General features: G+C 31.7%; 1 protein-coding gene across 4 annotated transcripts; it reads left to right on the forward strand.

The window, feature by feature from the left end:
• Window positions 1-5281: 5281 nt before the first annotated feature.
• LOC132735839 (abl interactor 2-like) lies at window positions 5282-22980 on the forward strand. 4 transcript variants are annotated; one of them, XM_060722849.1, is made up of 9 exons: window positions 5282-5478; window positions 7933-8100; window positions 8486-8674; window positions 10163-10192; window positions 13226-13392; window positions 13669-13967; window positions 15560-15631; window positions 19032-19169; window positions 22738-22980. In XM_060722849.1, the coding sequence occupies exons 1-9, from the start codon at window positions 5362-5364 to the stop codon at window positions 22899-22901; spliced, it is 1344 nt and encodes a 447-aa protein (XP_060578832.1). In that variant the 5' UTR covers window positions 5282-5361; the 3' UTR covers window positions 22902-22980. The 4 variants fall into 4 exon arrangements, with proteins under 4 accessions (XP_060578832.1, XP_060578833.1, XP_060578836.1 ...); XM_060722850.1 differs by having other exon boundaries at window positions 13684-13967; XM_060722853.1 differs by lacking the exon at window positions 15560-15631.
• Window positions 22981-23606: the final 626 nt, after the last annotated feature.

The following is a 23606-nucleotide window of genomic DNA, read 5'->3' on the forward strand; positions in this document are numbered from 1 at the left end:
CACACTTTCTTTAGCGTCTCCTGGAGTGAACAAGAAGTATGTCATTTCCGGAAGTTGTATCTAAACAAATCAATCTTGCAGATTATAACGATATGTTTTGAAATATAGATGTATTTTAATTATATAAACTATTGGAGAAAGACATATTATAATTGTCAATGACTAGCTAAATAAAGAGTTTAATTGATGAACATAGGACTGACGTTATACATTTAATAATGCACTCGTACAAATGTATTTAAAAATACCTCTATAAAACAGTAATAGATTTAAGGTTAGGAATACTTATGAACTATGCTATTTCATATTGCTGAATTATAGGAACTTCACTGTGGTCCAAAAGCATAAAGATATTAAATTTGAATTTTTACATAGATCACCTGGGGAACGTAAATCAGAAAGACATGAAAAAGATAATTAAGAAATGTACTCAGAAATATATTTGAAATCGTTTTTTTTTTTTTTTCGTTATCCTTTGCCCGATTTGAGTCAAACGCGTTGTGCGTTACAACGATTTCGAAGTTTCACAATAAGAATCATTATTTTGGAAAAACGGAGCGAACGAATGATCTGACATTTGGCATATAAGTTATTGGTCAAGATCTACATCAACTGGATTATTAATCTTGGAAAATTATTTTCAGTTCCATCATGTCAAAAACCCTCAGTGGAGTCCATTTAATATAAAAGATGTTTTGCAAAGTGTGTAAATCCAAAATAAGAAAAAGCTTTTCTTATGTTCATCTCTATAAATGGACATAACTTCTAACTACTCTAGGATTGCACAGTGGTACTTGGAAAATTCTATGATTAATCAGAAAATCTGTATTATTGTCCATTGGGTAGTGTAATTGTCTTTTATAAATTGCTCGACGTAGAGCAATAAGAACCAACATGTAAGATTTTATATATGTATTTAATATGTATGTAAGGTGGTGTTCTATAACTATACCTTTCAATCGTGAACGGACACAAAATACAGATGACAGATAAATTTACAAAACCTAAAATGTTCTAAAAGTATAATCGTTAAAATAGAAGAATAGGAGAACGGTGCACCCAATTCACAATCTATAATTAACGAGTTAATTAGTTCACCATACGTTGGTTACATCAACAAATTACAAGGTAATAGGAGCTCCCCTGGGGCCTCATTAGCGACCCGGGGGTTCCAGGTGAATGTGGTATAAGTGTTCCATTAATTAATCTTGAACGGTTATGGAATGCCTCATTAAGACGCCATGAGAAATTAATGTATTTACCTATCAATAAACAATGTCCAATGAAATGCTAGCAATTGTTAATTAGCATAAATTAAGTTGTTGTGTTAAACTCAATGGTCATTTATCAGCCATTAGTTCTGGTCAAATTCGACACAGTCAAAATCCTTAACAGCATTAAAATATTGTTTAAAATTGTTAAAATTTTAACGTTCTGCTTTTAGATTGATAACTGGAAGATACGGAGCATTTTCATTCATTTTAAGTTTATTTGCAAATAACATCTCAGATACATAAACAAGGCGTTGAAAATGCTTAAACTAAGCACCCGATAAAAGGCGATTTTATGATTATTTTAATTGTTGTTCTGAACGCTATGCAAGAATGAACGACGGCACAAGAAATATTCAAAACATAGTTCTAGCATGTTAGTTTGTACGAGTCGAGCACGGATTTGTTGAACATAATTAGCCCGCTCCAAAATGGATTTAGGTCAAAGAGAAGCAATGAGACGCAAAAAGTTAGCCTTACTCAAGAAGTTCATGACAGCTTGTTTGTATGTTCGAAGTTTATTACATGTACTACAGTGATAACAGCTAAAACAACACTTATTACATTATACTTTATTTTACTCCTTCAAAGAACAAATTTTAGTACACGTAAAATGAACAGTTTCTCGTGTTTAACAAAGACTAATAAATATAATTTATTTATATAATATAATATTGAACGATACATATATGATGAAAATGAATGTATGTATAACACGATAACGAATGAACTAATGCTTTCTTAAAAACAACATGGATACGTTATAGAATGAAAAACAAAAAAGCAACATGTAATTGTATGTTAAAGAACAAAGAAAAAAGCAAAGAAAAAACACGTGTATTTGCATTTTGATGTTTGAATTCAAGTAAAGAAAATTAGAACTATAACATAATACCTTAACAGTTCAGAAGGAGAATCATTAAACTGTGAATATGATATTATTGTAAATGGATTACCATACTTCAAACAGTTACATTGGCAGATTTGTAAGAATTTTATTTCTAACTTTAAAAGCCCCGAAATAATATTTGCTAAACGTAAGTAATTCTGAAAATTATTTTTTTACTATTTAAAAGGTTAACAAATTTAAACATACATGGCTTATTTCTGTAAAATTTCTTTATATATTTAAAAGAATTATTATAATTTATGGACAAACAAAAACAAAATGGTACTCATCTTCAATTACATTTGAATTACTTATTTGACAATAACGTTGATCTCTATCTATTTGATTATTTGTGAACCTTCCAATTTGGAAACGAAGACTTTGGGCTGAGATACGTAGTTTTTAAAAGCTATCTTAAGCTTAAGAACAATATTTAGATAATCTTATCTAAATATTCTAAAAATCCATATCTGGCTAACATATTTTTAACATTACAAAACCAATTTGGCTTATTCATTTCAGAATCAACAATGGAACTGTCAACGAAAGTTTTTACAATCAGATTTTTGCTGTTACATATTTAATTACATATACAATATTTAACAATATGTACACATCTATTAATATAAAGAGAGTACCTTCCTAATTCCCCATGTATAGCTACATTGCAAGAAGAGCGGCGAACACCAAGTAATGTTTTACAAAATTATATGTAATGTTTCTAGTTGCTTAGTGAAGCCCCATATTTCACAACCGTATGTAATAATTGATGAAACAAAAACATCAAATAATTGTAAGGCTAATTTTGGTTTAGTATTGTATCTCTTTAAATTCAAAATAAGAGTATTCATTGTCTTTAATCCTTTTCCATACAATGTGTATTTAAGATAAAATTCCCAGTGTAATTTAAATAGTTGAAATCATTTACAACTTCTACAAAACCAATATTCGTCATTTTTTCAATCGGCCTTTTTTCCTGAACACAACTGTCTTTGTTTTTGGGAACATTTACCTCAAGGACCCATTTATTACAATATTCATAAAGTTTGTTGCAAGAGTTGAGTTAGTCCTAAGATGACCATGTCATCTGCAAAGAGTAATCATATTTAACAAATATTTTGATAGTTTATTCCACAATCTATTCTATCTTGTAAAAACAATTCCAAATCTTCTACAAATAAAGAAAACATAACTGGCGAAATTAATAAAACATACACATGACTGTTGATGTAAGGAACGTTAAAAAGATAAAAGCAATATCAAACATATCTTGTTTTTTAAAAAATCCAATATAAGTGATTACCGGTATCTATTTTATTTGTATCTATTTTATTTGTATTATATAGATATTAACACTAATCTTTGTTTCTTGCTGATAAAAAAAATAACAAAAAAATGCAAACGACCATGTGTAACAATGGTAGATTTGAGGTGAATACCTGTCTATTCCTCTTCATTAACTGTAGCCAGTTAAATTGGTTTGATTTCATTTATTTGTTGTTGATGTTTGTGTGTATGCGTGTGTGCGTGCGTGTGTTTTGTGTATGTCACCATTCATGTCCTGAAATGTTATTATCAACCAAAAGTGAAATATAAATTTTGAATTCAGTAATTCACTGAATGGTACTAAATATGTATGCAAGTCGATTTTTGTGACGATACTATTTTAATTCAAGGGAGGCCAATGAGGCCGTTATATGCATCATGGAGAAAAATAAATGGTCATATCTTTCGGATGAGCTTAACTGACTGATAAACTTATGAAATCAGTGTTTCCGTATGCACGACTGACATATGCATGAGCATTCTTTCCGTTTATTTTACAGGCGAATTTGGAACGAAATTTTAGCCAAAACAGCGGTTTCTTTTTTCAATTTTGTATAATATTAATAATAAGAATATCCCAAACTGGTGAAATTTAAAATACAATAAAGCGCATACTAAGATTCAACAAATAACATTGAATAGATCATTTTATTGTGTTTTGGGTAGCTTTAGTTAAAAGGGGTCTTGTCATTCTTCGCAGATAAACTGAAGTTGGCCCATATGACTGTATTTGTTGACTTGGTGGCCAGGTATCGTCCATATTCTTAGGAGTTGCGATGTAAACGGACTGTATTTATTTGTTTTAATGGCCTTGACTTGTCAAACTTTTTGTAAAACTGGCTCATATGGGACCTGTAGGGCTTTATTTAAATTGGTCTTTAGGCATACTTAAGGGCAGTAAAGTTTCCAGCCTCATATTATCCGCTATCTTCTTCTTACAAAATTAAAAGTAAACTTTAAATTACAAAAAGCATGTTATTTTGGGTTGGAAATGTTTTCATCTAAAGAATAAATTACAAGTGATAAACTAGACTGACAGGGTATCATGCTATAAGATAGGAAAAACAACAAGCTAATGAATGAATATATCAATTTTCTTAGATGATAACATTATTATGAAGTTATATAAAGGGTTTGTGTTCAACTCAACTTGGCTATATAGACTATAGAGGGAAGCAAATAATTATAGTCAACATCTCTAATTTCGCGTTATCGCTTATTTCATGGTAATGGAATATTTGTTAATAATGGTCAAAATTGTAATATTTGAGGCATACACCTAAACAACTAAGCTTTTGTACAAAACATTTTAAATCTGTAGATTTTTTAAAACAGAACAACATTTTACTCATTTCTAGAAAAGTCACACTAGTCACACTAGTCCGTTAAAATGTATGCATACGTCTGATTTCTTAATGTTCTAGTTTGTTGAAAAAAAAGTCAATTTTGAGTTACAAATTAAAGATAGTTTTAATATTTAAAATTGAGCAATACATCATTTTATAATTTTATGTGAAACATGAAAAAACTAGAGTGTAACACTATTTACCGCGATTTTAATGATGATATACTTTTTCAAAATGGCCGACATATGATTAAATCTTATTTTGATTGAAGATGTTTTGTTTCCTTGTGTCATACAGCAGAAGATATCTAAATGTTAGAGCATATGAATATTTTGGTACCGTTAGTCTAGTTCATTGTTTGTTTTCCTTCTTGTTTCAAAGCTTTTAGTACCGTGAACTAAGAGAAGCACAGCTGACGATGACAACGATAATAAGATACATTCGTTAATAATTTTTAAACAGGAAGTCTTATTTTGACCCACTTTTCAGGAAATGAAAATAAGATAATTTACAACATTTTAAGAACAAAATGTCGGAGTTAATGCAACTCATAGAGCAGGAAATTCCTGAAGGTCGTCAAAACCTTCAAGAGAATTTCAATAACTTGGAGAAAGTTGCTCAATATTGCCAAGAAAACTACATTCAGGTACTAAAAAATTATGGGTGGGGTAACACATCCTTATTTCTTTACAGTTATTTGACAGTCTCATTGAATAGATTCTTAATTTACAATTTATATGCATGTTTTGTCTACTTCAGATGTTTTTAGTAAAAAATATCGTTCAAATAGCATTGGTGGTTTTAAAGAACAAACAGTGTCAGCACAGGCGCTAGTCACATAATCAAATATTTTACATAATCGGTCTATATATGTATATAAAGATATAAGGCCCCCAACGAAACAAAAACATCATGCAGAACAAACAAGAACACTGCTGAAAGAAACGACCAGATCACGGTTATCTCTTTCTGGTCGCCAGCTGAAAGGATCAATCCAAGCGTTAAAGCTTTTTATTTCATTAAAATACTTCAAATAGCAAAGAAATGAGTAAAAGTTTCAGAAAATGCCAATATTTTCAATCCATGTCGTTTTCGACGTCCAATCTATTCATGTATACAAACACAATTTCTGGTCGATTTCTACGAAATAAATAGAAAACATCTAAAATTTCCTCATAAAATTCATAAACAAACTCTTTTTCTATCAATCTGCGAAGTCTAAATTGAACTAGAGCCCTCTTTGTACTCAAATATTTAAAAAATATTGGTTGTAGAAGCGGAGGTCAAGTAAAGTGTGCCATTTGTAATTTGAAGTGACAGATAAATGAAGCAAAGAAATAGTATTATACGATTGGTCAATAGTATTCCGGTAATTATCTTAACCAATCAAATCCTTATATAATATTCAGAGCGGAACAGTATATACATGCGCTATACATGGCGATAAAATACTGTCACAAGCGAGATCCTTGTGTATTTTTTTAATGAAATACGTACAAAGAGGGCATTTGATCAGTGAAGACTTCGCAGATCGATAGGAAAAGAGTTTGTTTATGGAACGTACGTGGAAATTCTAGCCGTTTTTGTTTTTTTCCGTAAAAATCGATCAGAAATCGTGTTTGTATACATGAATGGACTGGACGTCGAAAACGACATGAATTGAAAATATTGGCATTTTGCGAAACTTTTCCCAATTTCTTTGCTATTTGAGTGATTTTAATTAAATAAAAAGCGTTGGCACTTGGATTGATCCTTTTAGATGGCGACCAGAAAGAGATAACCGTGATCTGGTTGTTTATTGCAGCAGTGTTCTTGTTTGTTCTGCATGATGTTTTTGTTTCGTTGGGGGCCTTATATCTTTATATACATATATAGACCGATTATGTAAAATATTTGATTATGTGACTAGCGCCTGTGAGTGTCAGTGTAAGAAATTAGGATTTGAAACCACTAGGCTAATCGGACTACCAGATAATCTTGGAATATTCACTAGCCTAAAAGACATTTCACTAGCACAATTCATTTGTTCAAAACAGTTGTTTATATTGCCTCTGAAAATACAATAGCCTGGTTGGGCTTGTTTCTATGAAAAGTTTGTAGCCCGAGGAGAATTTTAGTAGTCAGGGGCTATAGGACTACTGCTCATTTCGAACATTGCAGTGTTAAATACGATAACATTCATTGTCATAAAAATTCAATGCAAAAGCTTTATTTATGGATCAATATTTAACATGTATTGTATTGATATCTCTTCTTAACAAAGATAATTTCAAGCAATACGTACATGTACACTGCCAACCTTTTTAATTTCTGTTTGTAAGTGAATTAGTGATCGTACTTCTGAATACTTTAATAATAATTTACTCCTTAAATTTTTTTTTTTAACTAAACAATCTATATCCTAATATAAGTTATTAATAGTGGGCCGAGTTGACCCATGCCAAGTTGGTATAGGGCCGAGTTGACCCTTTACCGTTCTATTTACCCACACTTTAACTGCGGTATGACTAAAAACCGAATATGAATTCATATTCTCGAATATGAACGGGAGTACCGAATATGAATATTATTTTCTTAAAATCAGCTCTTATGGGATTATTTAGGTCAACAAGGACTATAAATTACTTGTATCATATATATACATATATGTATTTTAATAAAAAAATTAAATTCTGATCTTTTGGTTGTAAATTAATTACTCATTTACTGTGATCAAAAAGTTACCCAAATATGAAAGAGAATGACGAACATGAACTTTACTATTTAAACTGTAACAGTATATAAAATAAGTCATAAAAGTATAGAAATAGATATTTCAAACTATAACTTACATTTATGATGGTTAATATTTGCTGGGTAAAAATTTACATTAATTTAATTTATTATTTTTATTTAGATTTATTTTAATAATAAAAATTCAACCATTAAATGTGTAATTCTTTACTTAAATCTAGGTTTATTAATTGAAGAGAATTTTATTAATGTTTATATTGTTAAATATTGATAAGATTCAGAGCACTTGGATTTACTGAGAAGTCGATAAGTTATTTAGATAGTTACTCATCAATCAAAGTTTTAAAATTTAATTTTGCTGTTTTAGGCAAAGGATAAGAAAAAAGCTCTGGAGGAAACTAAAAACTTTACCACTCATTCATTAGCTAGTGTAGCATACCAGATCAACAACTTAGCTACAAACTTTCTCAAATTGTTAGATCTACAACAAAATCAGCTTGCTGAGATGGAGTCCAATGTAAACCATTTAGCACAGGTAAGTTACGGTAAATGTAGTGTCTTAAGTAAATGACAGTTCATGCCAGTGACTGACATTTAAGCTTGTCTGTTTGAAAGAAAGAGTCAAGCTATTATAATACTAAATAGCTGTGGCATTGTCGTTGTTACAAAAACTGTCATGTAGCCTTTTATATAATCGTTTCAAAGGGTATTAATATTAATTGGAATAGTTGGTATATATTTCAGTTATACAACACAAGAAATATAACTAGTTGTGTAAGTCTGAATGAACATTTGAAAAACGTAAAATACATATTTTTGTCGTTAAATGCAATATTAGAATATAAAAAAAATTGGGTTTCCATACTCATGTAGTGTTATGATGATGTTATTTTATGTCTCTTTCAATTTTGATATAACAGACTGTGAACATACATAAAGAGAAGGTTGCTAGAAGAGAAATTGGAGTACTTACCACAAACAGAACTACTACACGGCCTCTGGGTGTGAAAAATGGTATAATATTCCCCGAACATGGAGAAAGACCGACTAAATACCAGAGAAAAAATATTGACTACACACTTTTAGATGACATAGGACATGGTGTGAAGGTATGTATTTGAAAAACTAAATGATCATTTTTAAAAAGTGGGAAATGTAGTTTGATTATTTGATGTAACTTTTCTGTAATTCATTGAGATTGCAGAACAAATTATGTATAAATTATTTGACGAACAATCAATTTACTCTGTATTACTATTGATGTTACATACATGTAGAGCGGCATGCCTCCAGATTAATGGATATTCTTTATATGTTAAAAGTTTTTTTGAAAATGTTTTAAAAATTGAAAAACTATGTCATATAAATAAATTCAGTAATTCAAGCATGCAATAGACACTAACAAATCTGAATAAAATTTTTAAAATGTGTAAAAAATTCCCAAATCAGCCCTGAGGCCTTTATCAGTAACAGGACAGTTATGTATTGTGATTCAAGTATAAATTTCAATCATGTCAAGCATTTTAAGCATTCAATTGATAGTGAATATTTAGATAATTCTCAAACATTATATGTATTTTTGTAAAGTTTGATTTTTTTTTGTGACTTAAAAGTTTTTTGTTAAAGTTAAAGTTAATCTTGATACGTGCTGCTTTAATGTTAATCAGTTGACAATCCATCTAGTGTTTTACCCTTTTGCTACAAACAAGATTTGTATACCTGACCCACTCACGGTGTCATCTATTTGTCTACAAGAATAATTTATCTGTCAATTGAATTTGATATCTGATAATTGATTTGTTAATTGATGTTCTTAAAGAAATCATTTTACCTTAACATGGTTAATTTTCTTCAATGAAAGTGTTTGTTTTATATTATTTATACAAAATATGAACTTTAAATCAATATAAGCAACACATATTCTATAGTTCATTCCAGTAATTTTGGAAATGTTCAAAAATATAAAAGGGTAAAAGACACTAGAAGTCCTGAGTCAACTTGGGGGGAAGGGGCGGGTGTGATTGGTCCTAATGCAAGATAATCAATTCTAGGTTTAGATGCATGGATCAGGTTCAGTGTTGCATGTGATATTAGGTTTTACTACCTGTCTGTTTAATAAAAGCATTTTATTTTTATATGTAGTTCAAAAATGAAGTATTATTTGTTAATTTGCTTTGTTTGTTTGGTATTTTATCCTTAAGAATGGATATGCCTTTGAAATTTATGTTTACTGTTAATGCACCTATTTAATTTTATATCTAGCCCACTTTTTGTATGTTTATTGTACACTGCTGAATACATGTATTATAACTGTTGGGACGAAGCTTACCTACACATCTTTTTATTGTTTTCATTTAATATGATTTAATTCCTTTGGCTTAATCAAACAAATTCTGCTTCAATTCTTTTCTTAGCTTCATTTAATTTGCTACATATAATTTTTGTTACTTTCATGTATTCTATGTCTGCAAATTCTCAAACTTCGATGATTTTACCGTAATTGCCTGTTTATTTTTACAGCTATTTTTGTGTTTCATGCTTTTGATGGGTTGATTGTTATGTTTATTATTTATATGATACATTATATGATATTTCAGTCACCAGAAAATCCAGAAATTTATATAAGGGTATATATATTAAGTATTTTTAGTTACATACCATAAATAAGAATATTTTATGATTTACCAATTCCATGGAAACAGTTTCTTGAAAACTAACAAAAAAAAACAACAATATAAAACTATAAGTTAACATTCTGTATTGCTTTTTCACATACAAGAACTTATTTTATGAAATGTGTAAATCATATTTTACTAGGTAAGCTACTTGCATAACAAGTTTTATTTGTTTGCTTTTGCTTGGTTCAGAGATAATATTAATCCTTGCACCAATGCACTGCTAAAGTTGCAAAATGGAGTTCTCCTGCTTTGAATTTGGAAAAGTACATTGCTATTTTAAGGGTTGTGTCTCCATTTAAAAAGTTTAACTGGACAGCCAACAGTAAATTATTCAATCAGACTGCATTGAAGTGCAGGTTGGCATGGTTATATACATTATACATGTAATAGTGGCAAGGCAAGTCACTGTTAATAATAGCGCTAAAAATGTTGATAAATTTCTAATGAAGTCCCCCACCCCCTCCAATTTTTAGCTTTTTTTCTCATTTAAAGTCCTGAAAATTTATCAGGAGCTAACAGTTACAATTTTAATTATGTGCATGTAATTTGTTTTCTTCAACCAAGATACTGATTATATTACTTGCATTTTTTTCTCGCTTTTCTTAAAATCTAATATTGAGGTGAAATACTAGCATAAGGTCTGTCTGATTTTAAGATACAAATATTATATACATATATAATTTATGAACCTTAAGCCAATAAAGGCAGACATACAAACTTTTTCTGTGTGTAGTGTTAGAGGTGTGCTAGATGGCATCTGTTATTTGCCGTAAACGTGATATTTTTTAAAACTTGTAGATTTTCCAGGAAATTTCATTTTTTAAAATTACATGCAAGATGATTATTGACAAATTAATTGTTTTTAGAGTGCAATGATCAATTTTTATAAGACTTTATACTCTTGTTGAATAAGATCTACATGTTTGTAAAGAATGCACATATAAGAACTATTTTTAAAAATTGAGATATTATGCAATTTTGCAATTTAGAATTGTTGTTTTTACATTACCTTGTACATCTTACTGTTATTTGATATAAATTATAGAAACATGTATACTCAGAATTTAGGATTTTCTTTTTGTGTGTCTGGTGAAGGTGGCATTGCTTTAGTTTTTCTCAGAATTTCCAGAGCTTATGGCAAAACATATACCCTTATGACCCTGACAGAGACCAGACCTTGAGAGTGCTTTGGCTTAAAGTTTCAGATGATGTGTAAATGACCTTTAGGGGTCAAGGTCACTGTGAACTTGACTGCAAATGGTGTTTCTGATTAATTACCAGAGTGCTTTGACTAAACTATACAGCCCTCAGATTTGTTCTGCCTGTTAGCCCCAATAGATTAAAGTTTGGCCATTAAAGTGAGGGGGATGGGCGTTCTGTATCTGTGAATAAAAAAATTTATACATGCATGCATAAGAAGATCAGTTTGTGAATCAACCTTGTGTGGCGGCATGGCCGAGTGGTTAACGTGACGAACTAGTAATCTAATGATTGCAAGCTGCATGAGTTCAAACCCTGTCAGGGGCAAGTCGTTGTTTCATTGAGCAAGAAACTTTAAGCTCAGTACTGGTTGGTTCCAGGGACTGATTCAAAAGTGTGTCTATAAGCTTATAGCTACCTACATAATCGAAACTAAAATAAATTCTGTATAAACCAAACAACCTGTCTATTTTTGTACTAAGTATTTAAATTTGAAATAATTCTAAAAGTTAAGTTTGGTTTATTTAACACCTTACAAGTTAAGAACTTAAACAAACAAAAACAATTGCTATTTTCACACATCTTCTATTGTTGGTACTAAACTCTTACATACAGTTACTCCTTTATATAGATTTAAACCAATCACGTGTAGTTTAGTTATAGTACTTTAAACCCTTGGAATATAAGATACTCATTTCCTTTGTACACTTATGAAGTTGCTATATCTTTATATAGGTTTAAAATCCTAGTGTAAATCACATATGGCACATTCTTCCTTGTCACTGCTTTCGAGTCACATCTTGCTCTGGATTTTGAAAATTTTTATTTGAAGAAAGCAATACACATGCTGGTAAGCAACAGAGCTTCCTGTTTTGGAGTTATATGATATATTCCTCTTTTGCAATTTATTGTATACCTCTGAAAAAGGTATTTCTGTTGTTTACCAGGCATGAATACAGGTAGCTAAATATTGATTATTCGATCACATATGATATGTTAGGTAATAATCAAAGAGGTACCTGCGGTCTTTACTTCTAAGGAGAAGTGGAAAGTCATGACATAACTTTTCCTGAAGTTTCTGTGATACTATCTTTGTGACTTATGACAGACCTGTTACCTAGTTACTAATAGTGTCATTATAAGTATAATCTAGACAAATACTATACTTTTAAAAAAGATTTCATTATTAATTCAAAAATAATACATTTATTATGAAGATATGATATATAATCGGAAATATATTTTTGTTACATATTAATGTATGTTGTTGTCAAGTCATATTTATTTTCAGTTGCTTATTTTTATATGTTCCTTTAAGTTTTATGTATATTTTCATATTTCATTCAAGCTTATTTGTTTAAAAAAAAATTAAATGCATACTTTGAATTTTAGTTATAGTTACATGTATATGCAGTTTTAGTCTTCATGTTTTGATGTAAATGTGCGCCTACATGTGTAGTGTCTATTTTAGGATATGGGGTATTGCAGAATTCACTCTATTTATAGTTTTGACAAATTGTCTTTGATTGCCTAAATTTAACAACAATATTCTTTTAACAAATAATTATATCTTTATTCAGACTAAATATTTAGTAAATTTGGCTTAATACATGTACCATGTGTTTTCTAGTAATCTCCGATTCTTTTTAAAAAAATCCCCATCTTAAAATGATAGTGGGAAGTCCCTATGAACATTTAATCTTAAAATAGACACTTACATTAGCATTACAGTATATGTTTGTACTTGAGGATATGATGATATGTATTTGTTTGTTTTTACAGACTGGTCCATCAGTTCAGTCAGGTCCATCTCAGAGCCGAAGTTCTTCCATTAGTAGCGGATCCTCCCAGGCGCCCACCCAGCAGCCCCCCACACCTCCACAACTCCGTGGTAGTCAACATGGCAGTATTGGTAGAGCTAGTGGTCAACAAATTGCTGGAAATTACAGGTTTAAACAGCTAATAACTTGCCTAACTTTTGCTCATAAATGTATTTCTGATTGAAATCTGATAATCTTGACAGTTAAAGCAAAATAATAATATTGTTTTAAACAGGATTGCAGAAAATTGGGCACTGCTCAATTATTAGCTTGTTCACTAAAAGATAATGGCATATATTTTCATAAATAGCATAATAAGAATATTATCTGTCATAAGTTTTTCAAAAATGGATTTTGTACCAAAGCTTGTTGTTCTTATATGAAAATGATTAACTAAAAATATAGCTCCATTATTTGCAGAACTCCTGCACCTATGGTAGCTCCACCTACCGTACCAGGAGGGTATGCATCGAGGGAACAGTTACAACGAGGGTCGCCATACATGCCGAGTGTTGTGATGGGCCAAGCAAAAATGCCATCAGGTATGATGCAGAACCAGTCAGGCTTGCCTAGTCACCCTCCTCCGCTAGGCGTGGCTAGACCAATGTCTCAGTCTCAGGGCGGAGCTATGCCACCACCTCCGCCTCCCCCAGGGATGCCACCAGGAGATAGGACCTCCCAACTTAATAGACAGACTTCTGTTGGTATGTTTTTTGTTGAAGCAATGATAGTTACACATTCATGGATCAACTTTAAGATGTGAAGATGTTTTATAAAGTATTATAATATTATTTTTTTTTCCAAACATTAATTTTTAAGAAATATGTCAAAGAAAGTATAGGTTACTGGTAAGGATTGTCAGGGCATGTTTTAATTAATATAGTATGTACCAGTATGAAATATATTTGAAAAGAAATGCATCATTTATATTAAAGCTTCTTACTAAAGTTCATAAGGAAAATTGTATGTACACCAGATGTTTGAATATTAAAAATTTATGTCAAGGGTCTGTTCTAAAATGGTTGTCACTTGTGATTTTCTTAAGATGTTAATAAAAAAAATGGTTTAAACTGGACCCTTGATATGGATGTTACTTGCATGAGGCACGACGTGGGTACATGTACAAAGCATGTTTAGTATTATCTTGTATTGTTATTGTTAAATATTGTATGAATGGGATTCTCAATACTTGTTATCTTTATTAACCACTTATTGCATGTATTTATATGTCTTTATTTAGTTTCCCCACTAATTGTGGTTAAGAGAATTACTAAATTACATTCACATTTTATCATAATTTTTTATTTTGTTTTGGTTTGCACTCTCAAGGAATATGGAGCAGTATTGCACAAATTTGACAAAATTAAAAAAAAAAATCATATTTAAAAAAACATGCACATTCCATTTAAACTTATGTAGCAGCACGAGTCATTTTGTAATACACGCCCCCCACCCTACATGGATGTTGGAGATAGCAGGATGAATTAAACTGAGTGTTTATATTCCGGCTGGCCCAGAAACAGTGGTTTTATTTCTACACCAAAATTAGCTGTTGATAATACATGTAGAGATTTTATCATCTGATGGTCCCTTGCCAGGAGGGGATTTTACCACTGCTTTCCTGGTCCCAAGTTAATATCTTGGGAAGGTGGGCAGTGAGTATTGGGGGTGGGGGCAGAGTTTACAAATACATGTTACTGGTGCAGTAATATATGAGAAACTTAGGTTTTGTTAATTCAGAGAACAGCATGTTTGAATTTGTAGTATTAGATATACACATCACCTTACTTTAAGTTACTAGAACTTGCAACAAAATTATTCTCCGTTGGTATAGACAAACACTTTCTCCTTGGCAAAATAATAGTTTCAATTCCACTGCATTATATATTCAAACATACGGTCAGATGAATGCCACTTGCACAATTTCTAGGTTCTTTTAGTAACATGTAGAAATTCATCTTATAAAATTAAAAAAAAAAATATAGGCACTTACTTCTTCTGGATCCAAGAGACCTTGAATGCAAATATACATGCTCCCATTATAATGTTTAAATTGATATTTAATTATTAATTAATGTTACATGTATTTTTTACCACAGGTCATGAGACATCTTTATTGTTATATTTGATTTCCTCTTTCATTTCTGCAAGACATTTCATGCTGATCTATCTGTACATGTATAAAGCATGAAATATGCATTGAATGTTGTCATGGTAATGAGCAGTACTTCATGCGCAGCTTGTGTTTTACATGTATATATTTGATGTTGTGCTATGATGTTGTGGTTTGTTGCAGAGAATCTACCACCGCCACCGCCAGACGATGAAAACCCTCTCCGAGAGAGCCAACAAATGAGCTTTGATGAAGGTTTGCATGTCCCTTGTTCTTTCATTCTTGGCCAAAAAATTCAAATACATGTAGCTTATATACTGTAAAAGAAAAAAAGTCATATATGTTTTAAGCTACATTTTGTGTGACAAAAATTTCTATGTTACTGCAATTACAATTTTTAATCAGATTTAGTCAATCTTAATTTGCTTTTGAAGAAAGTTTCTTTCTTTCATTTGCTTAAAAAGTTATAGGGGTTGGATGGGATGAATATTTTAAAGTAAATTAAAGGTTTAGTAAAAGCAGTTGATTAGGTAACATAAAGAACAGAAATGTGTGATAATGTACCCTTAATAGTAAGCTTCCTATTAAATCATGAATTATATAGTCAGGTAAGATTATCATTTATAAGTATCAAATATTAATTTGTATTTCCCCTCTTTGTTGATTTTATAACCTCCTTCTCTTATAGTTTTGCTTTAAAAGCAGTTACAATATTGGTGATGGCTTTTGCTTTTATCCCAATCTCATGCATGTTTAGGCTAGCTTAGTTGAGCCTATTTTACTTTATAAATGTAACATTTTTAGCTCGACTTTTCTATGAAAAGGGGAGCTATCCTACTCGCCCCGGCGTCGGCGTCGGCGTCACACCTTGGTTAAGTTTTTCGTACCACCCCACTTTATTTCAGAAGTATTACAAGTATGGCTTTGAAACTTACCATACTTGTTCACCATCATAACCTCCATCTACAGACAAGAGTACATAACTCTGTCAAGGTTTTTGACAGAATTATGGCCCTTTTTTGACTTAGAAAGTGTATTGAGCTTGGTTAAGTTTTTTGTACCACCTCACTTTATTTCAAAACCATTGGAGGTATTGCTTTGAAACTGACCATACTTGTTTACCATCACGACCTTCATCAAAAGACAAGAGGACATAACTCTGTCAAAGTTTTTGACAGAATTATGCCCCTTTTTGACTTAGAAAATACATTGAATATGGGTAAAATCCACTTATTGCCTTAACCCTTTGAGATATTGCTTTGAAACTTTTAATGCTATTTCACATCATTACCCCCATCTGTACGCAAGAGAAGGTAACTCTGTCAAGGATTTGTTTTAAAAATTAAGGCCTTTTATCGACTTAGAATCTTGGTTAAGTTTTTAGTACCAGTCCACTTTTTGACTGAACTGTTTGAGATATTAATTTGAAAGTTGGAATACTTGTTTACAATCATGATTCCCAAACATGTCCAGGAAAAGGTAATTCTGTCAAAGATTTTATTTGAATTATGGCCCTTAACTGTCAATGTTTTGTATTATAGGCAAGCACTAAAAAACTTAAAAAATCTAAAAAAATTCATTCCTATCCACTTGTTCACTTTACCATAAATTATGTCATATAAACATTGCTGTAATATTCAAGGGTATCAAACAACTAGTTATTTTTCTCTTTTTGTACTTGAAATTAAAATCAGTAGTATATGCATATTTCACATTTTATCTCGCCTTTTACTGCAAAAACTTTTTTTATTGGCAAGCAATAAAAAAGTCGAGCGCGCTGTCTTACGGACAGCTCTTGTTTTGGCTAATATGTTGCGGGTTTTAAATGCACATGGAATTGTTGTCAGACTTTTGTGGAATTCTTTTTATTTTTGGTATTTTACAAACATGTTTTACCCATAGCTTATGGCTACAGAATCTACACTTGTGACCAGTGCGGACCAAAGTTGGCTGGCACATCCATGTCATCTGATCATTGCCTGCTTTGTTTGCTGTTAAATCAGGACTTATTTTGAAAATGTTCCTAAAAATGATGAATGGTTTTGTCATGATTAAAAGATTGACAAGTCCATTTATTGGCATTTAAGATATTTAGTGTAAAAACAGTTAATTAGAGTATAAACTGTTATAAGATAAAGTGACAATATTAATCTTGTTGTTTAAGAAATAATATATCCCAAACAGTGATTTTATCGCTCAATAACATCACTGTTTGGAGTTCGGATGGGAGGAATTGTATCACGTTAGCGTAGCCCAAGTGATATGATGCTCATCTGAACAGTGATGTTATCAAGTGATAGAATCAAAGATTTGGATATTTTATTTCGATTCTAACACAACATCAACAAATAAATGCTGCCTTACCTGATATTAAGCAAAATTGCACTTGATTTGTTTCTGTACTTATTTTCAGCGTGTTGGATTTTATAGTGGTTACGTCACATGTAAAATAATTACATCACATATCTAAATATAGAACATCAACAGTGATTTTAATGCATAAAAACACATACTTTCGGATTTCTTCTATAATCAATAGTGAAAAACACAGGTTGTGTTAGAATTTTTTTGTAATATCATTTTAGAGGGCTTATTGTGACACAAATCTTCATCATTTCATAAAAGCTGTTCACATGAAATACACAAACTTTGCTGTAGTTACATGTTCATACACTACTGTACTTAAATATTTACCCCTCTTGAGTTGCAAAATGTGAAACCTGCCCTGATTTGAAACTGGTACAGTCCAATAGAAGTTAATGGGTTTTCTTTATAAAATTACTAAAACTGAGCTACATAAGTTATAAAGCCTTGTAAGGCCTTTGATCTTGGTCTGTACTGGTTACATGTGTAGATTTGGTAGCCTCCAGCAGGCCAAGTGTTAACGATTTGAAGTTTTCAGAATTTCAATACCAGAAAATGAGATTTATCCAAGACATGCTAGTTATTTAAAAATTTTTGACTTACAAATGCAAGTTAAAAATATCAGAAAACCTGAAAAAGCTGAATTCAGTATTATTTCAATTGGTTTTATATAGAAAAGAGAGAGCTTTCAAGAGTAGAAAAAAACCTGAATTTCACTTTCAGGCAAATGCCTGAAAGCTTGCACCAATGTGTCAATATTTGATTTAACAGAAAATATTGTAGTGTTATAAAAATATTTAGAACTTAAAGTTTGACACTGGTATACCTAAGATGTCAAAGAAGCACAACGTTAAAAGATATTATCCTTTCCAGTTGCAATTTCACCTTTTATTTTAATTTTCCTCCCATTCCATTTCTTTTCAGTAGGTTTCCTCATCACCCATTCTGTTAATCTATCTAGCAGATTGTCATATCACCTACATATCACCTATATAAAGTCTTTCCCATTTTATCCTAATAAGTTTAATTCATTTGTTACAGTTTTGAGATAGATGTAAGGTCACTATTTTTTTATCCTTGAAATATTTTATTATTGCTATAAGTGTACGTCACACCCCTATATTTAAATATGAATGGATGTTGTATAACACACTTATTATTAATAAGCAATTCAAACTGCATCAAGTATGTTTCTATGAACTATGAAAAGTAACAGCATTCTGTTTTAAGTTGTAGCAGGTAGATAATTTTGATAATACTATCAATTATCATGTAGTCGTGGATATTTCAGGTTCAAACTTGCCACTTCCACCCCCACAGTTTGATGATGACCAGGATGTAATGCCGATGGCACATGAGGAGGACCCCTATGCAGCTACAGGACCGGACATGTTCACAACTGTTGTTCCTGAGGCTTATGTTGAGAAAGGTAATTAATAAATATCCCACTTAAACTCGCTGAACAATCTGTAAACTTATCACTTTACTACACTTTAGCACCAGTCCATTGTACACATCATACAGTTAAAAGTGACTACATAGTTAAATGTTTGCTTTTAACATTTTGATAATTTCAAAAAAATTGATGTCTGACCATTCAAAATGTAATGCACAAACAGAATTAAAAGTAAGAGTTTTATTTTAAAGTTAGAATACTTATAGTTGCTGATAACTATTTATTCACTGAAAGAATCTTCTAATGCAGCAATAACAGATTTTAAATACGTCTGGATTAGCCCTTACCACACTGTATATCTTAAATGGGCTTGTCCATTTTACAATCTGGACACAACCATGAAATTTGTCATTTTATGGGAATTTTTTTTATAGAATAGCAAACAGTAATGACCATGATGTAATTATGCCCCCCCTTTGAAGAAGAGGGGGTATATTGTTTTGCTGATCCGGTCTGTCTGTCAGTCTGTCCATCGGTAGACCACATGGTTTTTGCTGATTATCTTGAAAACTATTTATCCCAAAGTCTTCATATTTCACATAGTGATTGGTCATAATTAGTAGATGACCCCTATTGATTTTGGGGTCACTAGGTCAAAGGTCAAGGTCACAGGGGCCTTGAATGGTAATATGATTTCCGCTTATTATCTTGGTTACTATTTATCACAAAGTCTTCATATTTCACATATTGATTGGTCATAACTAGTAGATGACCCCTATTGATTTTAGGGTCAATAGGTCAAAGGTCAAGGTCACAAGGGCCTTAAATGTCAGAATGGTTTCCGCTGATTATCTTGAAAAGTATTCATCACAAAGTCTTCATATTTCACATATTGATTGGTCATTACTAGTAGATGACCCCTATTGATTTAGGGTCACTAGGTCAAAGGTCAAGGTCACAGGGGCCTTAATGTCAGAATGGTTCCCGCTGATTATCTTGAAAAGTATTCATCACAAAGTTTACATATTTCACATATTGATTGGTCATAGATAATTTATGACCCCTATTGCTTTTGGGGTCACAAGGTCAAAGGTCAAGGTCACAGGGGCCTTGAATGGTAATATGATTTCCGCTTATTATCTTGGTTACTATTTATCACAAAGTCTTCATATTTCACATATTGATTGGTCATAACTAGTAGATGACCCCTATTGACTTTTTGGTCACTAGGTCAAAGTCACAGGGTTCTTGAATGTTAGTATGGTTTCTGCTCATTATCTTGAAAGCTATTTATCACAAAGTTTTTTATCTTGAAAGCTATTTATCACAAAGTTTTCATAGTCTTGTATTGATTGGTCATAACTATTAGATGACCCCTATTGATTTTGGGTCACTAGTTCAAAGGTCTAGGTCACAGGGCCCTTAAATGTCTCATTATCTTGAAAACTATTTATTACAAAGTCTTCATTATTTCTTCTTTTTTCCATAATTGAACACTTCCATGTACCTATTTATGGCAAGTATCTCTAACAAAATTACCAATAATGTGAGCCAAGGGCTAGAAAGGGAGGCATATGTGTCGTTCGAAGTTTCTTGTTATTTCATTATTTGTTGAAGCTGAATACTATCAACATAATTTTCTATGTTATTACATACTAAAAAACCCTTTACCTAGACCAATTCACTTAAAAATTCATTCTGTTCAACAAAAAAGTTTAATTTAACAGAAACATTTACAGTTCATAACTAATACATATATTTGAACATATACATAAGAATTTGGCTTAAATTCTGTGTCTGATTTTGAGTAGCCTGACAGATCAGGGCCAAAAACCCTTCTTTTTAGAAACTGAATATAGGCTGCTTCCCCAACCAAACTAGCCTCTTTTTTCCCCAGTTTGGTCCTAAACATTCCCCAGTCTTTTGAAATTTCCCATAGAATTTAGAACAAAATTAAATGATGGTGTTGAATTAAGGTCTTTTACTGCCTTATAAGTCTTTCCCAGTGCTTTTTATGCTCCCCGAAAAATTTCGGGGGAGCATATAGTCGGCGCCTTGTCCGTCTGTCTGTCTGTCCGCACTCACAGGAGAGTAATTATGTGGCTGGAGGGAGAATAGGTAACTGTTCTTTCTCTTTGATGTCATTCATTCCATAATGCTTTTATGTGGCTATTTTCTTTTGTGTGGCTAAAAAGAACAATAGAGAGAACAATAGAGTAGCCACATAATTACTCTCCTGTTAGAACGTCCGTCTGTCTGTCCGTTGTCTTGTCCGGAGCATAACTTGAAAACCCTTGGAGATAATTTGTTGAAACTTCATACAGTGGTAGAGGGCATTGAGGGGGAGTGCAGTGTCAAAGAACCATTACTCTATTTTGCCCGGTTTTTGAACTATCTCCCCTTATAGAAAAATCTTGTCCGAGGCATAACTCTAAAACTATAAGAGATATCAACATGAAACTTTGTAGGTGAATAGATCTCAAGGGGTAGATGTGCAGTGCATAAGAACAATAACTCTTTTTGTCCTAATTTTGGAGTTATTGCCCTTTGTTTATTTTAACACGTTGAACTTTGTCCGAAACATAACTCTAAAACTATAAGAGATATCAAGATGAAACATTGTAGGTAGATAGATCTCATTGAGTAGAGGTGCAGTGCAAAAGAACCATAACTCTGTTAAGCCTCATTTTTGAATTATCTCCCCTTTTAGAAAAATCTTGTCCAGGACATAGCTGTAAAACTATAAGAGATATCAACATGAAACTTTGCAGGTAGATATATATTAATAGGTAGATGTGCAGTGCACAATAATCATAACTCTGCCTTGCCTAATTCTGGAGTTATTGCCCTTTGTTTATTTTTACTTTTTGAAATTGTCCGGGACATAACTCGTAAATCATATGAGATATCATCAAGAAACTTTGTAGGTTGATAGATCACATTGATTAGAAGTGCAGTGCAAAGAACAGTAACTCTGCCTTGCCTAATTTTGGAATTATTGCACTTTGAACTTTTTCCAGGGACATAACTCTGAAACTACAAGAGGTGTACTTTCTGTGTCCAAAATCTATTCGGGGAGCATCACCCGGCTCAAACCGGGCTCTGGTTGCTTTTCTATTTTGAAGAACTTGTTAAAAGTTTGTGTTAAATTTGAGACCCTTTTTCCCAAAGTATGCCAAAATCACGCATATTTTCCTCAAGAAAAAGGCTGAGGCCCCTTCCACAAAAATGGTGTTTTGGCCCTGCAGATGCATGTCAATTTTTTGTGCATTCAGAAACGAGAATCATTTTAAGCTTTTTCAGTGTTGCTAATATTATTATAAACTACTAAGTGTTATTATCATTCACAATGTATATAATTTTAAAATTTAAACTTCTCATTAACTTCACTTGCCTATTGTAAAATGTTGAAGAATCCAAATATATATTTATGGTGTATAACAGCTGCCACCATATCTGCAGGGCCCATGGAATGCCCTCTGTTGATTTACGAATTTTCTTTTCCATTTATATTATAGATATTTAGTTACTAATTAAAGCTTTGATCTATTTGACGTGATTGTGACTTATATATATTTATTATATTTTTTCATATTTTCAGTGATCGCAATTTATGATTATGCAGCGGACAAGGAAGATGAACTAACATTCACAGAAAACTCTGTTATATATGTGCTAAAGAAAAACGATGATGGCTGGTACGAGGGTGTGCTGAACGGACAGACAGGATTGTTTCCTGGAAATTATGTTGAACCATGTATATAATTCCAACGTGACGGTGTGGTCCAGCTGTTAGTGTTATAGATCTTTACTTAAATAACGAATCTGTTAATTGGCAACAAAATATGGTTATAAGATTTGTGTGTTGTTGTTATCTGAACAGAAAATGAGGGAGAAATTATTATTTTCTTACAAGCTGATTGATAACATGATTTAAGCTGAATTAAGCTCTACTGAGCCAGTATTGATCAAAGTTAAAAATGTCATTTAATAAGACTTTATGATAATGCCAAAACATTTCACTTTAATTCTGTATTTATACATATATTTATTTTTGGAAAAAAAAAGAAAGAAAAAGAATATGACTGGATGGCAATGTGCAGACTTTTAGTTGCTTAGCTTAAAAATGGCGTCAAATGGTTTTAGAGTCCTGTCTGAATTTGTGAATATGCTTGACTGACCTGGCTCTTGTACTGGCACAGGGTGTTCACTTTCTTGTGCAGCTCTATACAACTGGCAAAGGGTGTTGACTTCCTTGTACAGCTCTATTATAATTTGTTAAAAATGAGACAAGACCAGGTTACTGTCTTCAGTTTGAAATAATATACATACATTTTAGTGAGATACAACTTGTTTACTCTAAGCTACGTATGATTGCCTGTCTACAAGTTGAGTCTACAAGTCGAGTTAGACCATACAAGTAGAATTACTTCAGTAGGCTAAAAGTTATTTGTCACAAATATATGCTTA

Source organism: Ruditapes philippinarum, unplaced genomic scaffold (genome assembly GCF_026571515.1).
Source record: "Ruditapes philippinarum isolate M1 unplaced genomic scaffold, ASM2657151v2 ctg2987_1_1_1_1, whole genome shotgun sequence".
In the NCBI taxonomy this organism is placed as follows: domain Eukaryota; kingdom Metazoa; phylum Mollusca; class Bivalvia; order Venerida; family Veneridae; genus Ruditapes; species Ruditapes philippinarum.

Bases quoted from the DNA above. Each gene is read 5' to 3' on its own strand.
- LOC132735839 (XM_060722849.1), top strand. From the start codon at position 5,362: ATGTCGGAGTTAATGCAACTCATAGAGCAGGAAATTCCTGAAGGTCGT. The intron at 8,101-8,485 runs GTAAGTTACGGT...TTGATATAACAG, and splicing joins ATGTAAACCATTTAGCACAG to ACTGTGAACATACATAAAGA. The intron at 10,193-13,225 runs GTATATATATTA...TTGTTTTTACAG, and splicing joins ATCCAGAAATTTATATAAGG to ACTGGTCCATCAGTTCAGTC.